The sequence below is a fragment of the Bubalus bubalis genome, chromosome 17 (assembly GCF_019923935.1).
Source record: "Bubalus bubalis isolate 160015118507 breed Murrah chromosome 17, NDDB_SH_1, whole genome shotgun sequence".
Lineage (NCBI taxonomy): Eukaryota > Metazoa > Chordata > Mammalia > Artiodactyla > Bovidae > Bubalus > Bubalus bubalis.
This window is the reverse complement of record NC_059173.1, coordinates 71,585,918-71,612,165: the sequence shown is the minus strand read 5'-3', so window position 1 is coordinate 71,612,165 and position 26,248 is coordinate 71,585,918. Positions and strand designations below refer to the sequence as shown.

General features: G+C 38.1%; 1 protein-coding gene across 1 annotated transcript in view; it reads left to right on the top strand.

The window, feature by feature from the left end:
• The window catches only part of CPE (carboxypeptidase E), a 157,358-nt gene that overhangs the window by 81,395 nt on the left and 49,715 nt on the right, over positions 1-26,248 (top strand). The window contains exons 2-3 of the mRNA XM_025268230.2: positions 23,144-23,340; positions 24,992-25,159. Coding sequence (XP_025124015.2) covers positions 23,144-23,340; positions 24,992-25,159 — 365 coding nt within the window. The remainder of the gene's footprint in view (positions 1-23,143; positions 23,341-24,991; positions 25,160-26,248) is intronic.

The following is a 26,248-nucleotide window of genomic DNA, read 5'->3' as shown; positions in this document are numbered from 1 at the left end:
GAGGAAATAGAAAGAGTAACAGAAAATGGGTGAGATGGAGTGGGAGGTAAAATTAGAATAGTTTCAATGAGTGAAAATCATGAAAGTACTTAATGAGAAAACTATAAACAAAATAAAATATTATAGTACATGTCCTGAAGACTCTACTCATAATTTATTCATAACTTTATTAAAAATGTAGCTCTGTACATAATTATTTCATGTATATTTAAAAGTTAAACATTGAATTTAGAATTGAGAAGAGCCGTTTGCTTTCCTATGATCTGAATAGTTTCAGAGTGTTTAGGGTTATTTCAGGAAACCCTGTAATAGTCTACCATCTTTCTGCATCTAACTTGGGTTCAGAATACACCAGCATATAGTTTTTTAGTCACACAGTTTAGCATTTATAGTGAATCTTAGACCCAAGGCCGTGTAATGGCCTCCAGAATTATGCTGTATGCCTTTGGGGTGGTAGGCACTCAGGTTGATTGGAGTAAGCCAACAATAAGAAAAAGCACTCAAGTTATTATTTAAAAGTCAGTCTCTCTTATTATCTCCTTCTCTCCCCTATTCTTGATTTCAGAGGTTTCAGATAGTCTTCCCACATTGAAAGAGTGGTCCACAGACTAACAGCATGGTATCAACAGGGAGATTATTAGAGCTTCAGGCTCTCATGCCCCACCGCAGAGCTACTGAATTGGAATCTACATTTTAACAGGATCTCTGGGCCATTCACATGCATATCCAGGCTCAGAGAGCCTGCTATATGGGATAGGTTGACAGTAGGCTGAAATTATTATCTACATTCCTGGAAAGATTGGTTAGTTTTCCAAATCCACTTTGGTTCCATAGTTCTTTGAAAGATCCAAGCACAACCTCATATTCCTGTTGGAAGCTTCTAGCCTCTATATGTCTTGGGTAGGGAGGATTGTTCATATCATAGCAATGTTTTTAATGGGTAATGTTACTTCCATTTATTGGTTACCTATTATTCATTTGGGATGGTGCAAAATATCTGTATATTTTCTTATTTAACCCTCTAAACAAATCAATGAAAGAGGTTTTAATATGCCAATTTACAGAAAAGAACACTAGGGCTCAGAGAAGGTGCAGAAGTTTAGATATGTTAGAGCTGAAATTCAAACCCAAGTTTGTCTTACCCAAGTGCATGCTCCCCACTTTCCCAACTTTTTAAACAATGCCAAATTGCTTTAGTGTTCTATCTGCAGGAAGGAAGTACACATAATAGTCTCCTGTTTGTTTAGAAGGGAAAACAAGCCTATGTGCGAGATTAATATTTATGGTGGCTATGCTTTTCCCTCTTTCCTGACATGTAATTCCCTCTTTCCATACATTGTTTAGTATACAATTCCTTACATTTGTAAGATCTTTACATAATTTTGTGGATTATTTTCTTGCAAGTGTGAGGAAAAAGAATTCATAGTGTTGTTTTATTTATTTATTTTTTTTTTGGATTTTATTTATTTATTTTTAATTTAATTTAATTTAATTTTTAAACCTGAAACACTGTATTAGTTTTGCCAAACATCAAAACGAATCCGCCACAGGTATACATATGCTCCCCATCCTGAACCCTCCTCCCTCCTCCCTCCCCACACCATCCCTCTGGGTAGTCCCAGTGCACCAGCCCCAAGCATCCAGCATCGTGCATCGAACCTGGACATAGTGTTGTTTTAAATCAACTTCTCAAAAAAAGATTCTGACCCATAAATTGTTAAGAACTATCACCCTACTCGGGTTATATTCTGATGGAATTAGCTGTTGGAATTCCCATCTGTCTGGTGTCATTATTGACCTCCTCCCACCACTAGACTTTCCCTGTACCTGCCTCCTTAACCACTCCTTCTCAATCCTGGAAGTTCATCGGAATCATCTCTAGATCCTTTAAAAAATACATGTGTTCAGCCTCTTCCTCAGATCTTTTGAAGTAAGATCTATGATTATGAAGCTCAGAAATCGGTATGTATAGGAAGCCCACAAGTGATTCTGACCTACAGAGCTGTTATGTCAGCATGCTTTTCTTTACTTTGAAAAAAAAGAAGATACTTCATGCATGCCCTGATATGGAAATATCTGGAGGGAGACCTGGAGTAGACCCAGCCCTCCCACAGGTGAGCCATAACTGGCTAGGTGCTGGCTTCAGTGCTGAGGCAGCAGAGAGACCCAGGCTCTATTTGATCCTTTACTCATCTTTAAAGATTCTACTGTATTGCTCATTTCTTCTGAGACTGATATATGTTTAGCATTGCAAGTCGTTAGTTATGATGTTGAAAAAAATAACATCTTAAAGATGTTTGACAAGTAAATTTGACTTTTGAGTTTGTTTGTTTTTTCCTGAGAGAATTGAAAAGAAAGTTCCAAGGAGTTTCTGGTGAGGGACTGATCAACTAAATTTTTACGTTGCTGATTTTGTTTTAGGTAGTGCACATGCTTGTGCTACCACTTTATCTGCTTATTAGCAAATTGAGGGTTTTCTTCATCATTCATCCATGTCTGCTAGAAATGCTTGGCATTTTCCACCCACACAGATTTTATTCACCCTCTCAAATATTTATTTTTGAAATAAGATGAACTCTTTATTCATGGGCATTGGTGGGAATAGACTCATGTTTTTTCATTACATTTGTGATCATGTCTTAGTTCACTATGATGATTCACCATTTTCTCTTTCAGAGAACTATCAAAATTATCACCTATCATATATCGAGGGCTGTGATTTATATACAAGTTTAGATGCTTGAATACCAGTAGCTTGTCAAAGGTCCTATTTCAATGGAATCATAGGATGATGTTTCAGAGACCATCCAGTCCAACCTCTATACCATGTCTCTGAGATAGCTTTGTGCCTTCCAGAGGAATTAATGACTTCATCCCAGACATTCTATCTTCCAACAGCTCTAGCTGAAAGATTTGTTCTTCACCTGTGTTAAATGCTCCCTGTTGGAACCTTCTAGTTTCAACTCTAGTTTTGTCCTCTGGACTTTTGCAGAATCAATTAAGTCCATCCCCGCATAATTTTAGGAAACTTAAATTTCAAACTTTAGAAACTTGATGCTACATCTAATCTTCTCAAGATACAAAGTGAATTCTTCATGAGCATTGTTTTTCAAATAGACATACCAATCACAGCCAAATATGTTAGAGAGAGAGTAGGCAAAGACTGAATCATAATCACTTGTCTGAAACTAGGTCCTTTCCTCTTTCTTTTCTTCTCTTCTAGTGCTAATTCTTTTAATTCTATTCTGTTCCTGGCCTCTTAGATAAATTTTTCCTTATAGTTTATTTTATTTGATAAGACTACCGGTGAAAGACAGCAGAATCTTCTGAGTTATCTAAAATAACTAGAAATTAATACTTTTAAAGGATGCTTTAAGGTCAAGCCATTTTTAGTAAATGAATACACAAACACACCCTACCAAGCTTTTGAGGAGATCCATAATTGTTGTGGTGCTTTAAAGCAATTCTCTGATTACAGAAAGATTATCTATCATGAGACTACATCATTAAAACAATATCTGCCTTATCTCATTTCTGTATTAAAAGTCTCTTTATTCACTTCAAGATGTTTTTAAGTCAAAGATTTTTCTGAATCTAAAGGTTTTTGTGGGCAGTCTCTCCTCAGTAATTATAAAATGTTTCACATTACTAATTTTAAATACTGATTTCTGTGAATGGGCACAGAAATTATATTGCCTTATGCATTGTAAAGATAGTCTTGTAGTTCAAGACTGTAAGAAGAACAGAGGAACTTGGAAGACATGAAATTGCTGATAAATATCTTAGAAAAACTATTGAATAGGTTAAAGTTAAATTTTTTTCATTGATTTATTGTGGCCAAATTTAGAGCAAAGGGTCCAGTGAATTAGTAACTGCTAGGATAATTAACTCAGCCCCAAAATATTCCCCACTTCTCTCTACCTTTCCTTCCTCCTAGAATGAATGAACAATGGTGCAATGCTTTGGAAAACAGGTCTATTTCAATATAAGAAAAAAAAAAAATCGGAACCTCTTTCAATTCTTCCTGTATAAAATGAAACATAAAGACAATAGAGTAGAAGCTAATCTGGTTATATTTCTTATCATGTGTTTGAAAAGCCTTCAGATTTTCTAGGCCTCAGATTCCCCTTCTGGAAAACTTATGAAGAAACCGAGAGTCATACATCCCAAATAATTGCTCTCCATATGCAGTGGTATGCTGGAATATGTTTGTGCTGGTTTATGAGAGCTATTTTTTACTATTCAGTAAATTTGTGGGCAAATTGATTTCAGGTATATAGCTTCAAATTGGCTATGGTGGGAGTATTTACAGCATGGAAATTAGCAAATGCTACAGATCAGAGCTGGCTATTAAATATTTACCAGCTTCTCATTGTAATCTAGCATTCTCATGTGAAAACAAATATTTTAATTAAAATATTTCTTTTTCTCTTCCTTCTTTCTTTGCTTCTCATAGCTTCTGTAGAAGAGGAATCTAATTTTATAACCATAGTCACTCTCTTCCATTGTTTATTTGCATTTCTTTTAGGAATTTGCTTAGCATTTTAGGTTGCTAAGATGTGCTAACACAGGAGCCAATTAATGACTATTATTTGTCCACAAGTTCTAGGAAACTTGCAGGGTTCATTCTGTAAGAACTGTTTACAGGCTATAATATGTTAGGATGTCAAACAATTGGAAATCATTACTAACACTAATGTCTTAATCTTAGGTTTACCACTGAGGGAGGAAAGTCATTGATTAAAAGGCCATCTATTCCAAAGGTGTGTCTGACTTGCTTACACAGTGAGTCAAGTCAGTTCAGTGACTGTGCTGCTTGTGTAACTGTTTATCTGTTTCTCAAAATCATTGATTATGTTCTCATTTTAACATGATATCTTTGAGAAATGGGGTTTTAGTTTTGGATGCTATAGGTATTCAGTAGTATGTTTAATATATTACATGTACCAGGGGACATGTATTTGGAATTGTCCCTAGCTCTAAGAACTGTGTAATCAGTGAGTTAAGTATATGGAGGTATTTGAGAGTTTCCCTGGTGGGGGCTTCCTTGCTGACTCAGATGCATGGCAGTGTAGGAGACCTGAGATTGATCCCTGGGTCAGGAAGATCCCCTGGAGAAGGGAATGGCTACCTACTCCAATGTTCTTGCCCAGAGAATTTATATGGAGTAGAACATGGCAACTCAGTCCAGTACTTGTGCCTGAAAAATCCCATGGACAGAGGAGCCTCATGGGGCTACAGTCCATGGGGTCCCAAAGAGTCAGACACAGCTGAGCACGTATATTTACTTCAAATGAGTGAAATTATATTTTGGTAATAATTTGATGTTGGAGGATTAATCTTGGTATGAGTTCCATTTCTATTTTCAGGATGAAAGATGAAGGGTTTGTTACTATCATCAAGTTCTTTCTTAAAGTATCCTTAGTCTGCCTATTTTTTCTATATAGTGATGCTGCTGCTGCTGCTGCTGCTAAGTCACTTCAGTCGTGTCCAACTCTGTGCGACCCCAGAGATGGCAGCCCACCAGGCTCCCCTGTCCCTGGGATTCTCCAGGCAAGAACAGTGGAGTGGGTTGCCATTTCCTTCTCCAATGCATGAAAGTGAAAAGTGAAAGTGAAATCGCTCAGTCATGTCCGACTCTTAGCGACCCCATGGACTGCAGCCTACCAGGCTCCTCTGTCCAGGAGGGATTTTCCAGGCAAGAGTACTAGAGTGGGTTGCCATTGCCCTACACCTCTTAAATAGAACTTCACGATTTACCACCCACTTTCACATTTATCTCATTTTCCAATAAATATTTTCCCTCTGCAGGTTTCTTCCCATAAAGTCATTAAATAACTGACTCTTAAGATTTAAAGGGGCCTTAAAATATTTGATCACTTATTCTACCCAGTAGTTGGCTTGTCTGTCAGTTATTTCCAGGAGGAAAACATATTAGAGGGACTAACTGGATCAAATAAGGAGGTGAAAGTTTTTTTTGTGGGAAAGGCAGGCAGTATTATTTTTTACTTTTACCCATTTGTTTGGTCATTTTGTTTCAGGCTCAGCTGATTGAATATGGATTCTGCTTCATGGTCTCTCTGGTCATTAATTACTCCTATTTGGGGATTTGCCATTCTGCTGTCAGCTGTAGACTTCACTCAAATGCTGAGCCTAAAGATGTGGGGTTCTGGGGCAGAAAATACTTACATTTTATTTTTAAAGCAATATAAATTTCTTCCTCCCTTTCCCCTCTTCTTTCTTCCTGATTTAGTTATTCAAATCATATCAATACATGTGGGAAAAATTAAGAGTTTAAAATCATTTGTTTGCTCCAGTTTAGTATTTATTATTTCTGACTTCAATAAAAGTTTGGATCTTAGGTTTAAAAATCCTTGTAAGTTATTCTTATCTTGTTCTGATGAGAATACAGATCCACTCAGGTGCATTCTGAGACACAGATGAGAAAGACAGAAACAGCCGACCCAGACTGAATGTGGTTTGTGAGTTGACTGTCTTTTAATGCTGGCCTAATTGAGGATTGTGTGCCTGGAAAACTGGAAAACTGATAGTACACAAAATTGAGGAAAAATTAATGCCACAGGGAAACTATACTTCCTGAGCCAATGTGATGCAGCCTGTGCAAGTGTGATTCCTCACCTGCAGAACCACTTAACAGGGTAACTATTTCATAAAAAGATACTGAGTAAAGTAAGATGAAAGTAAAAACAACCATCCCCAAGTGTACTGGGAAGCGTGGCTGCTGCCTTTTCTTCTTGTTGCCAGGAGAGAGATAAGCCCGTGCCAGGGTACACATGCGTCACCAGTTATATCCACAAGGAATGATGTCCATGTTAAACCTTGGATCTGGTAAACAGGAATACATATGTCATCCTGTTGTAAACTCCATCTGTATAGCCACAGAAAACAAAAGTGCTGATGAAAAGCTGTCACTCTTTTGTTAAACAAATTGAAAGTAAATTGACACGGAGAAGCTTATTCCAAGTCTAAATTCTTCCATTTTATCTCTATTTCTGGATTAAAGATTATGAAGGCAAAGTTTCTTCAGAATCCTTTGTTTGGACTTTACAGCAAAAACAACCTTAGGGAGCTGTTTGCCTGGAGAGTTTTTATGGTTCTCTGTGATCATGGAGATTAATCTTCCTAGGAGATCAGCAGCTGTTCACAACACTGTTGCCTTCATTCCCAAAGAAGAACTTCCATTCCTGCCTGAGAATGTGAGATAGGGCAACAAGTGCTGAGGCCTCAGGCTTGACTTCCCTGACACTGCCTCAGGCCCCCGTCAGTTATTCAATTATTCCTCTCACTATTCCAGAAAGGAACATCTCAAGGGCAAGTTTTACTGTTAGCTATGCTGCTGGGATCATAGGATTTAGAAGAACACTATTCATTTATTTACTTAATAATGAATTTAACTATTCTCTCACTGTGTCTCAGACTCAATGCCAGGCACAGGTGATAAACATGTAAGCTGACATGGACACCATCCCATTATATACAGTGTAGGGTGGGGATTAAACATATAATCATTCTGATTAATGTACATTTCCAACTGAGGTATTAAAGATAACAAAGGAACTGAACTATGACAAAAATGCTCTAAGGAAATCATAGTTACCATGATCATAGAGATGAGAGAGCAAAATATGTGTGAGGAGTAAAGAGCATCACAGAAAGAGCCCTGTGCTGAAGGAAGTATGGCTGGAAGATGGGAGAGGAGATGGTGCTCAGGAGACACCAGAGTCCTCAGGCCAGACCCCTCATTCAGAAATGAGACAGGGAAATCAAGAAAGTAAAGTGAGGATTTATTTAAGTAAGAATATGCTCTCAGAGGGAGAGCTGGCAGACAAAAGAGTAGCTGGGTTTCTTTGGCAAGCTGGTTATGAGGGGCATAAAATGAATGGGTGGAATATTCATTAGGGAAGAAGTTTGGAGGGTCTTCTTCCTTGATTTTCATCCCACATCCACCTTCCCAAGAGGAGGAGGGATTTTTGTCCTTATTTAGCTTAGATTAGAATTTTTATGGCATCAGTGCATAACTTCTTAGCTTCTTAGCTTCTAGGCTAATTTTATTGTAATGAGCAACAGGTTACATTTGGACACTGGAGATTCTTACCTTTTCCTACCTTTCTTTTTCTGCCTCAAAATGAGTGGTTTCCTGTCAGTCTGAAGGTTCCTCCTTTTCTTTATCTGCCCATGGATGTACACTGTTTACAAGATGCATGGTGTCCTGCCACCTGGCTCATGCTCCCCTTTTTCAGCTAACACTATGGAGAACTTTGGTGTTTATGGTACAGGCCAGTGGGAAGTTAGCTGATGGATTTTCATGTAGAGGGAATTAGATGAGGACTGTATTTTGAAGTGTCAACTTAAAAATGCTTACAACTTAAAGTTGAGAGTTATATTTTATTCAGTGGGAATTTTTAGAACTCCAAGCCCAGAAGATGGCATCTTAAGTAACCCTGAAAGAACTGCCCCAAGAAGGCACGGGAAGGAACCAGGTTATTCAGAAGTTTTGCAACAAAGGGCAGGTAGTCTGAACATCAAAAGATTATAGTTAATTAAAGAAAACCATGGACGGATGTTCTGACATTGTACAGGAGATGGGGAGCAAGAACATCCCCAAGAAAAAGAAATGCAAAAAAGCAAAATGGTTGTCTGAAGAGGCCTTACAAATAGCTGAGAAAAGAAGAAAAGTGAAAAGCAAAGGAGAAAAGAAAAGATATACTCATTTGAATGCAGAGTTCCAAAGAATATAAAGGAGAGATAAGAAAGGCTTCCTCAGTGATCAGGGCAAAAAAATAGAGGAAAACAATAGAATGGGAAAGACTAGAGATCTCTTCAAGAAAATTAGAGATACCAAGGGCCTATTTCATGCACAGATGGGCAGAATAAAGAAAGAAATGGTATGGACTTAACAGAGAAAGAATATATTAAGAAGGTGGCGAGAACACACAGAAGAACTATACAAAAAAGATCTTCATGACCCAGATAACCATGATGGTACAATCACTCACCTAGAGCCAGACATCCTGGAATGTGAAGTCAAGTGGGCCTTAGGAAGCATCACTACGAACAAAACTAGTGGAAGTGGTGGAATTCCAGTTGAGCTATTTTAAATCCTAAAAGATAATGCTGTGAAAGTGCTGCACTCAATATACCAGCAAATTTGGAAAACTCAGCAGCGGTCACAGGACTGGAAAAGGTCAGTTTTCATTGCAGTCCCAAAGAAAGGCAATGCCAAACAATGTTCAAACTACCACACAATTGTATTCATCTCACACACTAGCAAAGTAATGCTCAAAATTCTCCAAGCCAGGCTTCAACAAGTTCATACATGAACTATGAACTTCCAGATGTTCAAGCTGGTTTTAGAAAAGGCAGAGGAACCAGAGATCAAATTGCCAACATCCACTGGATCATCAAAAAGGCAAGAGAGTTCCATAAAAACATCTATTTCTGCTTTATTGACTATGCCAAAGCCTTTGACTGTGTGGATCACAATAAACTGTGGAAAATTCTGAAAGAGATGGGAATACCAGACCACCTGACCTGCCTCCTGAGAAATCTGTATGCAGGTCAGGAAGCAACAGTTAGAACTGGACATGGAACAACAGACTGGTTCCAAATTGGGAAAGGAGTACGTCAAAGCTGTATATTGTCACCCTGCTTATTTAACTTATATGAAGAGTACATCATGGGAAATTCTGGGCTGGAGGAAGAACAAGCTGGAATCAAGATTGCCGGGAGAAATATCAATAACCTCAGATATGCAGATGACACCACCCTTATGGCAGAAAGTGAAGAGGAACTAAAGAGCCTCTTGATGAAAGTGAAAGAGGAGAGTCAAAAAGTTGGCATAAAGCTCAACATTCAGAAAACAAAGATCATGGCATGCAGTCCCATCACTTCATGGGAAATAGATAGGAAAACAGTAGAAACAGTGGCAGACTTTATTTTTTGGGGCTCCAAAATCACTGCAGATGGTGACTGCAGCCATGAAATTAAAAGACACTCCTTGGAAGGAAACCTAGACAGCACGTTAAAAAGCAGAGACATGACTTTGCCAACAAAGGTCTGTCTAGTCACGGCTATGGTTTTTCCAGTAGTCATGTATGGATGTAAGAGTTGGACTATAAAAAAGCTGAATGCAGAAGAATTGATACTTTTGAACTGTGGTGTTGGAGAAGACTCTTGAAAGTCCCTTGGACTGCAAGGAGACCCAACCAGTCCATCCTAAAGGAAATCAGTCCTGAATATTCATTGAAAGGACTAATGTTGAAGCTGAAACTCCAATACTTTGGCCACCTGATGGTAAGAGCTGACTCATTGGAAAAGACCCTGATGCTGGGAAAGATTGAAGACAAGAGGAAAAGCGGACAACAGAGGATGAGATGGTTGGATGTCATCACCGACTCAACGGACATGAGTTTGAGTAAACCCCAGGAGTTAGTGATGGACAAGGAGGCCTGGCATGCTACAGTCCATGGGGTCGCAAAGAGTTGGACACAACTGAGTGAGTGAATTGAACTAAACTGAAAGAGAACCAGGCATTCCCAATTAAAAAATTTAGCACTTCTCTATGTATGGGAAGGTGCAAGAGTCTGGGCTTACTGAAATCATTCCTTTCATATGTACCTCACCTATCTGGGGCCAGTATATTATGTTTTCCACATCCTGAGCTCCCTTGGGTTTCATTGTATGAAGTGGCTGCAGTCTGATGAGTGGTAGATCACAAGTATTTTTCTCCTTCCTGAGTGCCCTTAGGGCTCACCAGCTGACATTGGAAGGCTGTAACCACTGCTGACTGCGACATCTTTGTTTACTGATATGGCGGAAAATATTTCATTTCTCAAAAAATAGATCTGGCCTTGGGAGGGAAAAGGGCTAGAGAGAGACTAGAGTGGTGGTGGCAACATTTCATCTTGGGGACCCCATGGACTGCAGCATGCCAGGCCTCCTTGTCCATCACTAACTCCTGGGGTTTACTCAAACTCATGTCCTTTGAGTCGGTGATGACATCCAACCATCTCATCCTCTGTTGTCCGCTTCTCCTCTCGTCTTCAATCTTTCCCAGCATCAGGGTCTTTTCCAATGAGTCAGCTCTTACCATCAGGTGGCCAAAGTATTGGAGTTTCAGCTTCAACATCAGTCCTTTCAATGAACATTCAGGACTGATTCTTGAACCATCTTGAAGCTGGTTCATTATGTATCCAACATTTCTTTCTTCTTCATGGTTTCCTCCTCCCTCCTGACTGCTGTCTGCATGTCTGTACCCTCCTCCAGACCTTGCATTCCTTGAGTTTAAGAGTGCTGCTTTATTTGCTTTGGGAGCAAATTTTTACTGTCTGACACTGGGATTTGCATATTTGCATACATTCAACAAATGCTGTATTTGAACTACGACTCTTCCTTATCTCATGTGCTGTGCTGTGCTTACTCGCTCAGTTGTGTCTGACTCTTTGTGACCCCATGGACTGTAGCCCACCAGGCTCCTCTGTCCATGGGGATTCTCCAGGCAAGAATACTGGAGTGGGTTGTCATGCCCTCCTCCAGGGAATCTTCCTAACCCAGGAATTGAACCCAGGTCTCCCACATTGTGGGCAAATTCTTTACCGTCTGAGCCACAAGGGAAGTGCTAAAAGATCATAGCCCTTCTATATTCTGGTGGTAGCATTATCTAGCAATCAAATTTATTCCTGAATACCAAAGAAGTATATAAAAATACACTTTATTTTCTTTTGCTAACTCATATATGCCTTGTACTTTATTTCCATATATGAATATCTTCTATAAAATGACCTTTACAATCCTACCTTTATGTCAGCCTAAAGCATTGCTGTTGTCATTACTACCTTCTTACAAATATAATAAGCATATTGGGAGAGATTTGTTTCTCAGATTTTCTACATAGTTAAAGAAGCAAAACCACACTGGAAATTTTCTGACTCTAGAAACAAATAAAGCAGTGATATGGCATGGCGCCACCTGAAGCAGACTGGAAACTGCATGCTGTATGCCAGAGCATTCAAATTCAAACACAAGTTTAGGCTCTGGCAGCCAAATTTGGCTAAGTGACTGAGTTTTCTATTTCTCCTTTAAGTCATTAAAGAATTTTTGCTTTTTAATCCAGAAGAGTAATCGAAAATTTCAATGTGTTCATTATGGGTTGTGGGCCAAGCTCTTTTGAGTGACTGAAGCTTCCAAGTTGTATTGGGGTAAAGCAACATGACCAGAAAGCCTCCAACATTGCAATCTCCTCAAATATTTGGGGAGGAAGGCTTCTAAGAGCCCCTGGCATCCTGGTCTGTTTTCTCTTGGTCCAGTCTTAGTGGACTGTGGCAGCTTCCCCTGTACCTCAGTCCCACCAACACACACACTGAGAGAGTGAATTTGACAGTAAGGTACAAGATTATTATGACTTGAAATCAGAAGGACAGAAAACTTGCTTTCCACATACATACCTTCTGGACGAGTCCCTGAGTGTAGTTTTATGGAGACTTTCCTTCCAAGTGAAACATGAAGGTCTTATAAATATAGCTCTTACTGCTCCCACCTGATACTTATGTTAGGATTAGCTTCAGCTCAGGCTGAGAAGTCACAAGGGACATGGTTTCTAAAGTTAGTGGTCACTCAAATCACACAGAAAATATTTAGATAATGTATTTCTGAGAGAAGGATAATTCCAACTTCTTTTTCTTCTTTTTTTTTTTTTTTTAAATGGGAAGGTCTTTTCCACTGCAGAAATTGGGCCTGTTGGATTGATGAAGCAGAAAGAATCAGAACAACAGATTAATTCAGATTATTTTGCAGCCATGCTCTGCAGTTTTATTACTCCTTATAAAATGCAATGGAATGGGCAACATGATTTATGTTTGAATTCTGGGCCCTTCAAGGAAACTTATCTTCTTTTCTTGCATTTCTATGATAATGATAATAAGTGTCTTCAGTATTTTAGTGAGCTTTTGCAAAGAGAAAACTAGATTATTTGATGTAAGTCTTCTCACAATGACAAGATAATGTGATATGATAATGATATTTAAAAAACTATAGCAAACACATGGCACTTGTTTGTTTTGCCACTCATTATTTCACTTAGTTACTTAGTTCTTATAGTTACATTGTGAGGTAGAATCTAGTATTTCATGTATAAATGGGGAAATAGAGCCAAAGAGAGCTAAAATAACTACTTGAGGCCAGCCAGTAAGAATTGCTGCCAGGATTTGAACACACACAGTCTGATTCTAGAAGTTAGTGCTTTCAGTCATGATGGTTTAAAAAAAAAATGTAGATTCTTAACTAAATGAAGAGATCAACATTTGAGTCCTGGGTTTATTGACTGTGTAACTGAGGTAAGGCCTCTTAAGCAGTCTGAATTTTCGTTTGCTTACCTTAAAATAGAGGTGGATAATAATACTTATTTTAAGATGTTTGATAGGGGCTAAATAAGAAAACATGGAAGTTCAGTGTTTAAGGATAGAAGGCACAGAATGTACTATTATTAGTTACTGGGGGTAGAGTGGTATATGTGTCCACTCTGGCTGCCATAACAAAATGCCACAATGGACACTTGTTTTCTCACAGCTCTAGAAGCTGGGATTCCAAGGTCAAGGTATCTGCAGTGTTGGCTCCTAGTGAGGCCCCTCTTCCTGGCTTTTAGGTAGCTGCCTGTCCACAGTGTCCTCACATTACCTTTTCTTCATGCATCTGAAGAGAGAGGGTGGGTAGGGAGGATTCTTTGGTGTCTCTTCCTCTTCTTCTTCTTCTTCTTCTTTTTTTTTTTTTTTAACTTTTTATTTTATATTGGAGTATAGCCAATTAGCAAAGTTGTGGTAGTTTCATGTGGACAGCAAAGGGAACTCAGTCATACATATATGTGTATCCAGTCTCCCCAAACTCCCTTCCCATCCAGGCTGCCACATAACTTTGAGTAGAGTTCCCTGTGCCATACTTAGGTCCTTATTTTGTTATCCATGATATATATATATATAGCAGTGTGTACATGTTGGTCCCAAACTATCTAACAATCCCTTCCCCATCTTTCCTCCCCAACCCCTATAACCATAATTTTGTTCTCTATGTGAGTCTGTTTCTATTTTGTAGATAAGTTCATTTGTTTCATTTCTTTTTAGATTCTGCATATAAGGGATTTCATGATGTTTCTCTTTATCTGTCTAACTTACTTCACTCAGTATGACAATATCTGTGTCCAGCATGTTGCTGCAAATAGCATCATTTCATTCTTTTTCTTGGCTATTGTAAATATTGCTGTAATGATGCTTGGGGAGCTTGTATCCTTTAGAACCGTGTTTTTCTCTGGATATATTCCAGGAGTAGAGTTGCAGGGTCGTAGTGTAGCTCTATTTTTAGTTTGTTAAGAAACCTCCATACTGTTCTCCATTGTGGCTGTACCAACTTCCATGCCCACCAAGAGTATAGGAAGGTTCCCTTCTCTTCACACCTCTCCAGCATTTATTGTTTATGGATTTTTTTATGATAGCCATTCTAACTTGTGTGGTATTTCATTGTAGTTTTGCATTTCTCTAATAATTAGTGATGTTGAAACTCTTTTCATGTGGCTCTTGGTCATTAGTATGTCTTTGGAGAAATGTCTATTTAGGTCTTCTGCCCAGTTTTTGATTGGGTTGTTTGTTTTGATGATATAAAGCCTTATGAGCTATTTGTAAATTTTGGAGACTAATGCATTGTGGGTCACATCATTTGCCAATATTTTCTCCCAATCCTTTGGTGGTCTTTTTATTTTGCTTATTGTTTTCTTGTTGTGGAAAAGCTTTTGAGTTTAAGAGGTCCCATTTGTTTATTTTTGTTTTTATTTCCATTATTCTTGGAGATAGATTGAAAAAGATATTGCTGTGATTTATGTTAGAGAGTGTTCTGCCTATGTTTTCCTCTAGGAGTTTAATAGTGTCTAGACTCTGATACTGGGAGGGATTGGGGACAGGAGGAAAAGGGGACGACAGAGGATGAGATGGCTGGATGGCATCACGGACTCAATGGGCATGAGTTTGAGTGAACTCCGGGAGTTGGTGATGGACAGAGAGGCCTGGCGTGCTGCGATTCATGGGGTCACAAAGAGTCGGACACGACTGAGTGACTGAACTGAACTGAACTGAAGTCTCACATTTAGGTCTTTTATCCATTTTGAACTTATTATTATTTTTTTTAATGTGGCTTAAAAGAATGATCTAGTTTCATTTTCTTACATGTAGCTGTCCAGTTTTCCCAGCACCATTTATTAAAGAGACTGTCTTTCCATGATTCTTTAGTTTTGCCTCCTTTGTCATGGATTAATTGACCACAGGTGCATGGGTTTATTTCTGGACTTTCTATCCTATTCCATGATACCTTACTGCTTTGATGGCTATAGCTTTTATAGTCTGAAGTCAGGGAGCTTGATTCTTCCAGCTCCATTTTTCTTTCTCAAAATTGCTTGGCTATTAGAGGTCTTTTATGTCTCCATGCAAATTTTAAGATTTTTGTTTTAGTTCTGTGAAAAATGCAATTGGTAATTAGATAAGAATTGCATTGAATCTTGTAGATTGCCTTGGGTATGACAGTCATTTTGATGATATTGATTCTTCCAATCCACAAACATGGTATATCTTTCATTCGCTTGTGCCTTCTTCAGTTTCTTTCATCAACGTCTTATAGTTTTCAGAGTACAGTTTTTTGTTTTTTTTTTTTTTTTTTTTTTACTCATTAGATAGGTGTATTCCTAGGTATATTATTCTTTTTGGTGCAGTGGTAAATGGGATTGTTTCTTGAATTTTTCTTTCTGAACTTTCATTGTTAGTGTATAGAAATGCAAAAGATTTCTGTGTATGAATTTTGTAATCTGCAATTTTACCAGATTCCTGGATGAGCTTTAGTAGTTTCCTGGTAGCATTTTTAGGATTTTCTATGTATAGTATTACGTCGTCTGCATACAGTGACAGTTTAACTTCTTGTTTTCCAACTTGTATTCCTTTGTTTCTTTCTCTTCTCTGATTGTTGTAGCCAGGACTTCCAAAACTATGTTGAATAAAGGTGGTGAGAGTAGACATCCTTATCTTGCCCCTGGTCTTAGAGGAAATGCTTTCAGCTTTTCACAATTGAGTATGATGTTAGCTGCAGGTTTGTTGTATATGGACTTTACTGTGTTGAGGTATGTTACTTGTATGACAACTTTCTGGAGAGCTTTTATCATAAATAGCTGTTGAATTTTATCAAAAACTTTCCCCACGTCTATTGAGATGATCATATGGTTTTTATTCTTCAATTTGTTGATGTGGTATTTGCTGATATTGAAAAATCCTTGTATCTCAGGGATAAATTCTACTTGGTCGTGGTGCATGATCCTTTTAATGGATTGTGGATTCAGAATTCTAATATTTGTTAAGGATTTTTGCATCTATGTTCACCAGTGATATGCATGTGTGCTTAGTTGCTCAGTTGTGTCTGACTCTTTGCAACCCCATGGACTGTAGCTCGCCATGCTCCTCTGTTCTTGGGGATCCTCTAGGCAAGAATACTGGAGTGGGTTGCCATGCCCTCCTTCAAGAGATATCCCCAACCCAGGGATCAAACCCAGGTCTCCTACATTGTAGGCAGATTCTTTACAGTGATACTGGCCTGTAATTTTCTTTTTTGTGATATCTTTGTCTGGTTTTGGTATCAGGGTGATGGTGACCTCACAGAATGAGTTTGGGAATTGTTCTGCCTTTGCAGTTGTTCTGGAACATTTTCAGAAGTGAAAGGCTCTGGTTGCGAGCTGTGAATGACACCAGGATTCATGGCCTCTGGAGGAGAGGATTTTGATCCACAGGCAGTAATAAGGCTTGATCACTCGGAACTTTTGTGTAGCAAAGTTTTATTAAGGTATAAAAGAGATAGAGAAAACTTCTGACATAGACATCAGAAGGGGACAGAAAGAGTGCCCCCTTGTGAGCTCTTCTATTCAGTTTAGTCACTCAGTCATGTTCGACTCTTTGTGACCCTATGAATCGCAGCACGCCAGGCCTTCCTGTCCATCACCAACTCCCGGAGTTCACTCAAACTCACGTCCATCATGTCAGTGATGGCATTCAGCCATCTCATCCTCTGTCGTCCCCTTTTCCTCCTGCCCCCAACCTCTCCCAGCATCAGAGTCTTTTCCAATGAGTCAGCTCTTCACATGAGTTCTTAGCAAAGCGTTATATACTTGTTAGCTTTAAGCGTTAGTTGCTCAGTCGTGTCTGACTCTTTGCGACCCCATGGACTGCAGCCCACCAGGTTCCTATGTCCATGAGATGTTTCCAGGCAAGGATACTGGAGTGGGTTGCCATTTCTTTCTCCAGGGGATCTTCCCAACCCAGGGATCGAACCCAGATCTCCTGCACTGCAGGCAGATCCGTTAGCAAGCTGCTAATCAGATAAAAGAAATGTCTCAAGACTGAGAGAGTTGCACATGGCCCCCTCACCTACAACATGCATTTTGAGATAGCACTGGCACAAGGGGAGTAGTCCTGGGCCATAAAACAATTGACATGAATCTTGAAGAAAGGCAGATTTCCAAGCAAATACATAGTTCATTAACATCGCTTAAGAAAAACATTTCCATGAGAAAAACGCATGGGTTTGCTCAAGGTTTGAGAAAAGTTAAATTCAGGCAGAACCAGGTGTCATCATGACAGCACAGAATTAGAAGAGAAAAAAATGTCTACCACTTGCAGTTTATTTCGTCCTGCTGCTTGCGGACCCCTGGCCTTCCTACATGACTGTTAATCCTCTTAGAAGGATACATGCTAAGTCTTCTCTAAATGTTTGATAGAGTTCAACTGTGAAGCCAACTGGTCCTGGACTTTTGTTTATTGGAAAATTTTAAACCACAGTTTCAATTTCAGTGTTGTGATTAGTCTGTTCTTGTTTTCTATTTCTTCCTGATTCCATCTTGGGAGACTTTATCTTTCTAAGAATTATCCCTTTTTCTTTCAGGTTGTCCATTTAATTGGCATACAGTTGCTGGTAGTAGTCTCTTGTGATCCTTTGTATTTCTATGGTTTCAATGTAACTTCTTTTTCTTTTCTAACTTTCTTGATATGAGCCCTCTCCTTTTTTTCTTGAAGAGTCTGGCTAAAGGTTTATCAAACTTTTTTATCTTTTCAAAGAACCAGCTTCAAGTTTCATCAATCTTTGTTATTGTTTTTTTGGTCTCTGTTTCATTTATTTCTGCTCTGATCTTTATGATTTATTTCCTTCTACTAACTTAAGGTTTTATTTATTCTTCTTTCTCTAGTTGTTTTAGATGTAGGTTAAGTTGTTTCTTTGAGACTTTTCTTGTTTCCTGAGGTAAGACTGTACTGCAGTAAACTTCCCTCTTAGGAATGCTTTTGCTGCATTCCATAGGTTTTGAATCAGTGTGCTTTCACCTTCATTTGTCTCTAGGTATTTTTTGATGTATTCAGTGATCCATTGGTTGTTTAGTAGAATATTGTTGAGCCCTGATTGTTTGTGTTTTTTATATTTTTTTCCTATAGTTTATTTCTAATCTCATAGTGTTGTGATCAGAAAAGATGCTTGATATGATTGCAGTTTTCTTAAATTTTAAGGCTTGCTGTGTGGTCTAGCATGTGGTCAGTCCTTCCATGTGCACTTGAAAAGAATGTGTAATCTGCTGCTTTTGGGTGGAATGCTCTATAAATAACAATTAGGTCTATCTGGTCTAATTTGTCATTTAAAACCTGTGTTTTCTTATTGATTTTCTGTTTGGATGATCTGCCCATTGATGAAAATTGGGTGTTGACTTCCCTCACTATTATTGTGTTACTGTTAATTTCTCCCTTTATGGCTGTTCTTATTTGCTTTATATATTGAGATGCTTCTATGATGTGTGCATGTATACTTACAATTGTTAAGTCTTCTTAGATTGATCCCTTGATCATTATGTAGTGTCCCTTTTTGTCTCTTGTAACAGTAAAGTCTATTTTCTCTGCTATGAATATTGATTTTCCAGCTTTCAGTTGATATCCATTTACATGGAATACCTTCTTCCAACCCCTCATGTTCAGTCTGTATGTGTCCCTAGGTCTGAGGTAGGTCTTTTATAGAAAGCATATATAAAGATATTGTTTTTTAAATCCAAGCAACCAGTCTATGTCTTCTGTTTGGTGCATTTAGTACATTTATATTTAAGGTAATTATTGAGATGTATTTTCTTATTGCCATTTGCTTAATGTTTTGGATTTGTTTTTGTTGGTCTTTTTTCTTCTCTTCCTCTTTTGTTCTTATCTTTTGTGGTTTGATTACCATCTTTATTTTTGTGTTTGCATTGCTTTTTCTTTTGTGTGTGTATATCTGTTGTAGCTTTGGGGTTTCCTGTTCCCATGAGGTTTTGATATAATAGTTTGAATGTGTAGGACCTCTGTCCATAGTTCTTCAGGCACTCTGTATATCAAATCTAATCCCTTCAATCTATTTGTTACTTCCACTGTATAATTGTAAGGGATTTGATTTAGGTCATACCTGAATGACCTCGTGGTTTTCCCCACTTACTTTAAGTCTGAATTTTGTGATAAGGAGTTCATGATCTGAGCCACAGTCAGCGCCCAGTCTTGTTTTTGCTGACTGTATACAGCTTCTCCATCTTTGGCTCCAAAGAGTATAATCAATCTGATTTTGGTATTGACCATCTGGTGAAGTCCAAGGATAAAGTCGTCTCTTGCTATGACCAGTGTGTTCTCTTTGCAAAATTCTGTTAGCCTTTCCCCCTGCTTCAATTTGTACTCCAAGGCCAAACTTGCCTGTTACTCCAGGTATTTCTTGATTTCTTACTTTTGTATTCTAGTCCCCTATGATGAAAAGGACATTGTTTTTTTTTTTTTGTTTGTTTGTTTGTTTTTTTTTTGGTGTTAATGCTAGAAGGTCTTGTAGGTCATCATAGAACTGTTCAATGTGGAAACAGTCAGAGTTCCAAAGAATGGCAAGGAGATATAAGAAAGTCTTCCAAAGTGATCAAGAAAAGAAATAGAGGAAAACAATGGAATGGGAAAGACTAGAGATCTCTTCTAGAAAATTAGATACAAAGGGAATATTTCATGTACAGATGGGCACAATAAAGGACAGAAACTATATGGACCTAATAGAAGCAGAAGATATTAAGAAAAGGTGGCAAGAATACACTGAAGAACTATACAAAAAAGATCTTCATGACCCAGATAACTATGATGGTGTGATTATTCACCTAGAGCCAGACATCCTGGAATGCAAACAAGTGGGCCTTAGGAAGCATCACTACAAACAAAGCTACTAGAGGTGATGGAATTCCAGTTGAGCTATTTAAAACCCTCAAAGATGATGCTGTGAAAGTGCTGCACTCAATATACCAGCAAATTTGGAAAACTCAGCAGTGGCCACAGGACTGGAAAAGGTCAATTTTCCTTCCAATCCCAAAGAAAGGCAATGCTAAGGAATGTTCCAGCTACCATGCAATTGTACTCTTCTCATACACTAGCAAAGTAATGCTCAAAATTCTCCAAGCTAGGTTTCAACAGTATGTGAACTGAGAACTTCCAGATGTTGAAGCTGGATTTAGAAAAGGCAGAAGAACCAGAGATCAAATTCCCAATATCCTTTGGACCATAGACAAAGCAAGAGAGTCCAGAAAAACATCTGCTTCTGCTTTATTCATTACACCAAAGACTTTGACTGCGTGGATCACAACAAACTGTAGAAAATTCTTCAAGAGATGGGAATACAGACCACTTTACCTGCCTCCTGAGACATTTGTATGCCAGTCAAGAAGCAATAGTTAAAATGGAACATGGAACAACAGATTGGTTCCAAATTGAGAAAGGAGGTATTTTGAGGCTGTATATTATCATCCTGCTTACTTAACTTGTATGAAGAGTGCATCATGCGAAATGCTGGGCTGGATGAAGCAGACCCTGGAATCAAAATTGGTGGGAAAAATATCAATAACTTCAGATATGCAGATGACACCAATCTTATGGTAGAAAGCAAGAGGAACTAAAGAGCCTCTTGGTGAAAATGAAAGAGAAGCATGAAAAAAGCTGGCTGAAAACTCAACATTCAAAAACAAATATCATGGCATCTGGTCCCATCACTTTATGGCAAATAGGGAAACAATGGAAACAGTGAAAGACTTTATTTTCTTGGGCTCCAAAATCACTGCAGATGGTGACTGCAGCCATGAAATTGAAAGATGCTTGCTCCTTTGAAGAAAAGCTATGACAAACCTAGACAGTGTATTAAAAAGCAAAGCCATTACCTCCAACAAAGATCCACCTAGTCAAAGCTATGGTTTTTCCAGTAGTCATGTATGAATGTGAGAGTTGGACCATAAAGAAAGCTGAGTGCCAAAAAATTGATGCTTTTGAGCTGTGGCACTGCAGAAGACTCTTGAGAGTCCCTTGGACTGCAAGAAGATCAAACCAGTCAAATGTAAAGGAAATCAGCCCTGAATATTCATTGGAAAAACTGGTGCTGAAGCTGAAGCTCCAATACTTTGGCCACTTGATGAGAAGAGCTGACTCATTGGAAAAGACCTTGATCCTAGGAAAGATTGAAGACAGGTAGAGAAGGGGACAACAGAGGATGAGATGGTTGGGTGGCATCATCAAGTTGATGGACATGAGTTTGTGCATGTTCTGGGAGGTGCTGAAGGACAAGGAAGCCTGGTGTGCTGCAGTCCGTGGAGTCACAAAGAGTCGGACATGACAGAATGAGCTGTGCTGAACTGAATGTGTAGAATTATTTTTCCTTAGAATTGCTATTCTCTTTTCTGCCTAGAGGAGTCCTTTAGCATTTGTTGTAAAATTGGTCTGGTGATGCTGAGTTCTCTTAGCTTTTAGTTGTGTGTAAAGCTTTTTATGTCTCCATCAAATCTGAATGAGATTCTCACTGGGTAGAGTTTTCTTGGTTATGTAGTCTTCCCTTTCACACCTTTACATATATCATGACACTTCTTTCAGCTTGCATCGCTTCTGCTGAGAAATTAGCTGATGGTCTTATGGGAGTTTCCTTGTAAGTTATTTTTTGTTTTTCCCTTGTTACTTTTAATATTTTTTCTTTGTCTTAGTTTTTGTCAATTTGATTAGTATGTGTCTCAATATGTTTCTCCTTGTGTTTATCCTGTGTGGGATTCTCTGTGCTTGCTGGACTTGGTTGACTGCTTCCTTTTCCATATTAGGGAAGTTTTCAACTATCATGACTTCAAATATTTTCTCATGTCCTCTCTCTCTCTTCTCCTTCTGGGACCCCTATAATGTGAATGTTGGTGAATTTAATGTGTCCCAGAGGTCTCTGAAGCTATCTTCATTTCTTTTCATTCTTTTTTCTTTATTCTGTTCTTCAGTGTGATTTCCACCATTCTTTCTTCCAGGTCACTTATCTGCTCATTTGTCTCAGTTATTCTGCTATTGATTCCTTCTAGTATATTTTTCATTTCAGTTATTGTATTGTTCATCTCTCTTTGTTCTTTAGTTCTTTTGGGTCTTTGTTAACTTTTTCTTGCATCTTCTCAGTCTTTGCCTCCATTCTTTTTCTGAGATCCTGGATCATGTTCACTATAATTATTCTGAATTTTTTTTTTTTTGTTTGTTTGTTTTTGAAGTTTGCCTATCTCCACTTCATTTAGTTGTTTTTCTGGGGATTTTATCTTGTTCCTTCATCTAGGACATAATCCTCTGCATTTTCATTTTGTCTAACTTGCTGTGATTGTTGCTTTAATTTCGCAGGCTCTAGGATTGTAGCTCTTCTTGCTTATGTTCTTTCTCTCTTCATTTTCTTATAAGGGCAATAGTCCTTCTGGGTTATGACCTCATTTAACCTTAATTACCTCATTAAGGGTAATATCTCCAGATACAATTACATTCAAACTTAGGATTTAGACTTAAGATTTTGGGGGTCTAAATTCAGTGTACAATAAGTGGGAGACTGGGAAGAGAGAACGCAAAAGATGGAAGGGAAATGTTAAGTATTTTATGTTTAGATTAGATTTCTTAGACATCAACTGTGGAGAGCAAAGAAGTTATAATCTTTGTGTAATAAGTTAGTAACTGTACAACTTTTTTTACACTGTGTGTTATTTGCCTTCTCTTTGGTATGATAGAAAAAGTCTTTATACTATTTATTTTTGGGCTTTTAGGTGAGCCTGAATTTAAATACATTGGGAATATGCATGGCAATGAAGCTGTTGGACGGGAGCTGCTCATTTTTCTGGCCCAGTACCTGTGCAATGAGTACCAAAAAGGGAATGAGACAATTGTCCAGCTGGTCCACAACACCCGAATCCACATCATGCCTTCCCTGAACCCTGATGGCTTTGAAAAGGCAGCATCTCAGGTGGGTGTGGGTCAGATCACAGCAGAGCATGAATTTTTTTTTTTTAAGGTTTGTACATATACACTTATAGTCAAGGAATATATGCTCACATGAAGCTTACAGAGAGTGCAAGGCTGAGTATAGATGATATGATGTTCTGTTTCTGGGTAAGAAAAAAGTTCAGAAGGTAAGGAATGATGGGTGAGGGTTTCTTCCACAGAAATTCCAAATGAGAAATTTTAAAAGTCAATATTTAATTTTTTGGTTATTGTTGTTAAATGAATCATATTTATTCATTCATGTTTGTCACTAGGTAACTTTCTTTCTAAAAATCCAGAAGGTTGACAGCTATCTACTCCCATGTATTGAAGAGGGAGGCCATTGCTGTTTCTAAATGAGATGATATCATATTGCCATCTACTGAAATCAAGAAATAAGGATTTTTGGCTAGATAATGTTTTATGGATGCTTAATCCTATTCTTATCTATTGATATACATGATCCATAAAATAAAAAACAAACAAATAAACAGAACAAAGCCTTCCTAACATAAATAAAAACTAATTTAGTAAATTTTAACTGTTAGAGAAACTGGGTAGTAATTATGTTTTCATAATTATGTGTGCTCCCTTTTTGTTGGACAGGAGTGCAGGACATTTTATTTATTGTTTTCTACAGTTTGAAATAATTTTCATGTTTAATGGGAACATATTAAAGTATATATTTAGTATGTTAATCTATAGCTAAGAATTTGTTTTGTACATTAAAAATAAAAGATCCAATTACCATTTGACCTTGTAAAAAACCCAGTGAATTTCTGTAAGTACAATGTTGATATAATTTCTAAAGTTATGAAGAGAAAAATTCTAGTATATTCTAGTACATAGAGAATTAAATTACTGACTATTTTAAAGTGATATTTAGGACTGTCAGGATGGACAAAAAACTGTCATTGCTATTTTTTTGTCTTATAGATTTCAATTTCTCACAGTCTAAGCTATCTGAACTTACATGACTTTAAGAATATGTGCATTATCTCTGTATTAGAGATTTAGTATTAATAGTAAAACAAAAATGGAATGTAACTGAATATTCTAGAATTTTATTAAGTTCCTAGATTATATCATTAGTGAAATGAAGTTTTTAGAATTAAGCAGAAAATTTTCAATTTACAAAGTTGAAACAAAAGTTACAGAGCTTACACTTTTTCATTAAGAGTATAAGAGAGAGGTAATATGTAAATAATTCATGTTAAACTCATTTTACGTGCCCAATCTTCTTTAGTAATTTATTCTTTCAAATATTTGTAAGTAGATTGCTGTGGTTTTCAGAGACAGTATTTTACTTAAACAAAGTAAAGAGTAGTGTGCTGTGAGACATGCCATCTACATTAATAGCTAACATATATGCAGTTTGATGTTGAATATCTTGTATATATAATTAACATTTAAAATATTGTTCATTGAAAATGTTTTGAAAATATCCATAAAAAATGCTTTAAACCTGATACTTTCATGTGTGTATCAGTTAGATAATAAAATGCCACTGTAGGAGGATATTGTTGAAATGAATAGTCTTATAAATTATTTTAAAAGCCATTAATGAAGACTTTAAATAAATGATAACATTAACAATAAATAACTGATGATTTTCCTCTGTTTTTTTTTTCTAGCTTGGTGAGCTGAAGGACTGGTTCGTGGGTCGAAGCAATGCCCAGGGAATAGATCTGAACCGGAACTTTCCTGACCTGGACAGAATAGTTTATATTAATGAGAAAGAAGGTGGTCCAAATAATCATCTGTTGAAAAATCTGAAGAAAATTGTGGATCAAAACACAAAGGTAGAGAACATGTATGGTTTTCTTGGGTTCTGTTCCTCCAGCCTAAGGAAATACATCTATTATCTTCATAACAATGAAGGATGCAGAAGTGTCATGAATGCTTGTATGGGACACTTCCCTGTGGCTGTGAAAGTCAAGGCAGGAGCCTGGGGCCTGGAAACTAGTCCTGCCACTAAAATTGGTCATGAATTTATGACATTGAATGTAACAGTAAGGGAAGGAGGGAGGAACCCAGTTGTCTAGAAAGTATTTTTGGCCTATTTAGGGGCTCTTTATCAGCACATTGGCGCGCGGGAGCAGTGGGGCCAAGCTGCAGGCCTGGACCATGGTCACCACCGATGCTGAGGTGGTTCTGGCGAAGGGGGAGACCACGGAGGACTGCGGCCTGGGAGCCGAGCTGCCGAGCGAAGCTCAGTCAGTAAATAATCTGCCTGCAGTGTAGGAGACCCGGGTTCAAACCCTGGGTTGGGAAGATCCCCTGAAGAAGGAAATGGCAACCCGCTCCAGTATCCTTGCCGGGAAAATCTCATGGACTGCAGGCTGCAGTCCATGGGGTCGCAAAGAGTCAGGCACGACTGAGTGACTAACACTAACAGCACATTTGATTTGCTTCTCCTATAGCATTTTACACTGTTGACTTTTTCTTCTTTTCCAGAACTTTCTCCTGCTTTGCACAACTCTATTTTCTTCTACCTCTTCTAGTACCTTTTAAGTCACTTCTGAGTTTCTTTCCCTGCTTCTTCTGCCTTGGCTTAAACACTGGCCTTTAGGGTCCCATCTGCTACCCTTATTTCTCTCCCTTGGTTTCTATCCTCTTCTGTACCTTCAGTGTGTTGTTGATTATACAGATTCTACCAGATCTCTTTACTTACTCACTCAGTCCCTTTATGTGGTGACATCTAGGGCCTCAAACTTAGCATGGCCAGAAATAAATTTTTTTCTGAGAAAACACTATTCTCTCATTTACTCAATCATTAAGACCTTGAATTTTCTGTCTGTCACCACTCCCTACACATGTTACCAGATCTTGGTGACACTCTCAGCCTCTCTCTTCTCTGAAAACTCAGGCCCTATGGTCTTCTGCTCTGA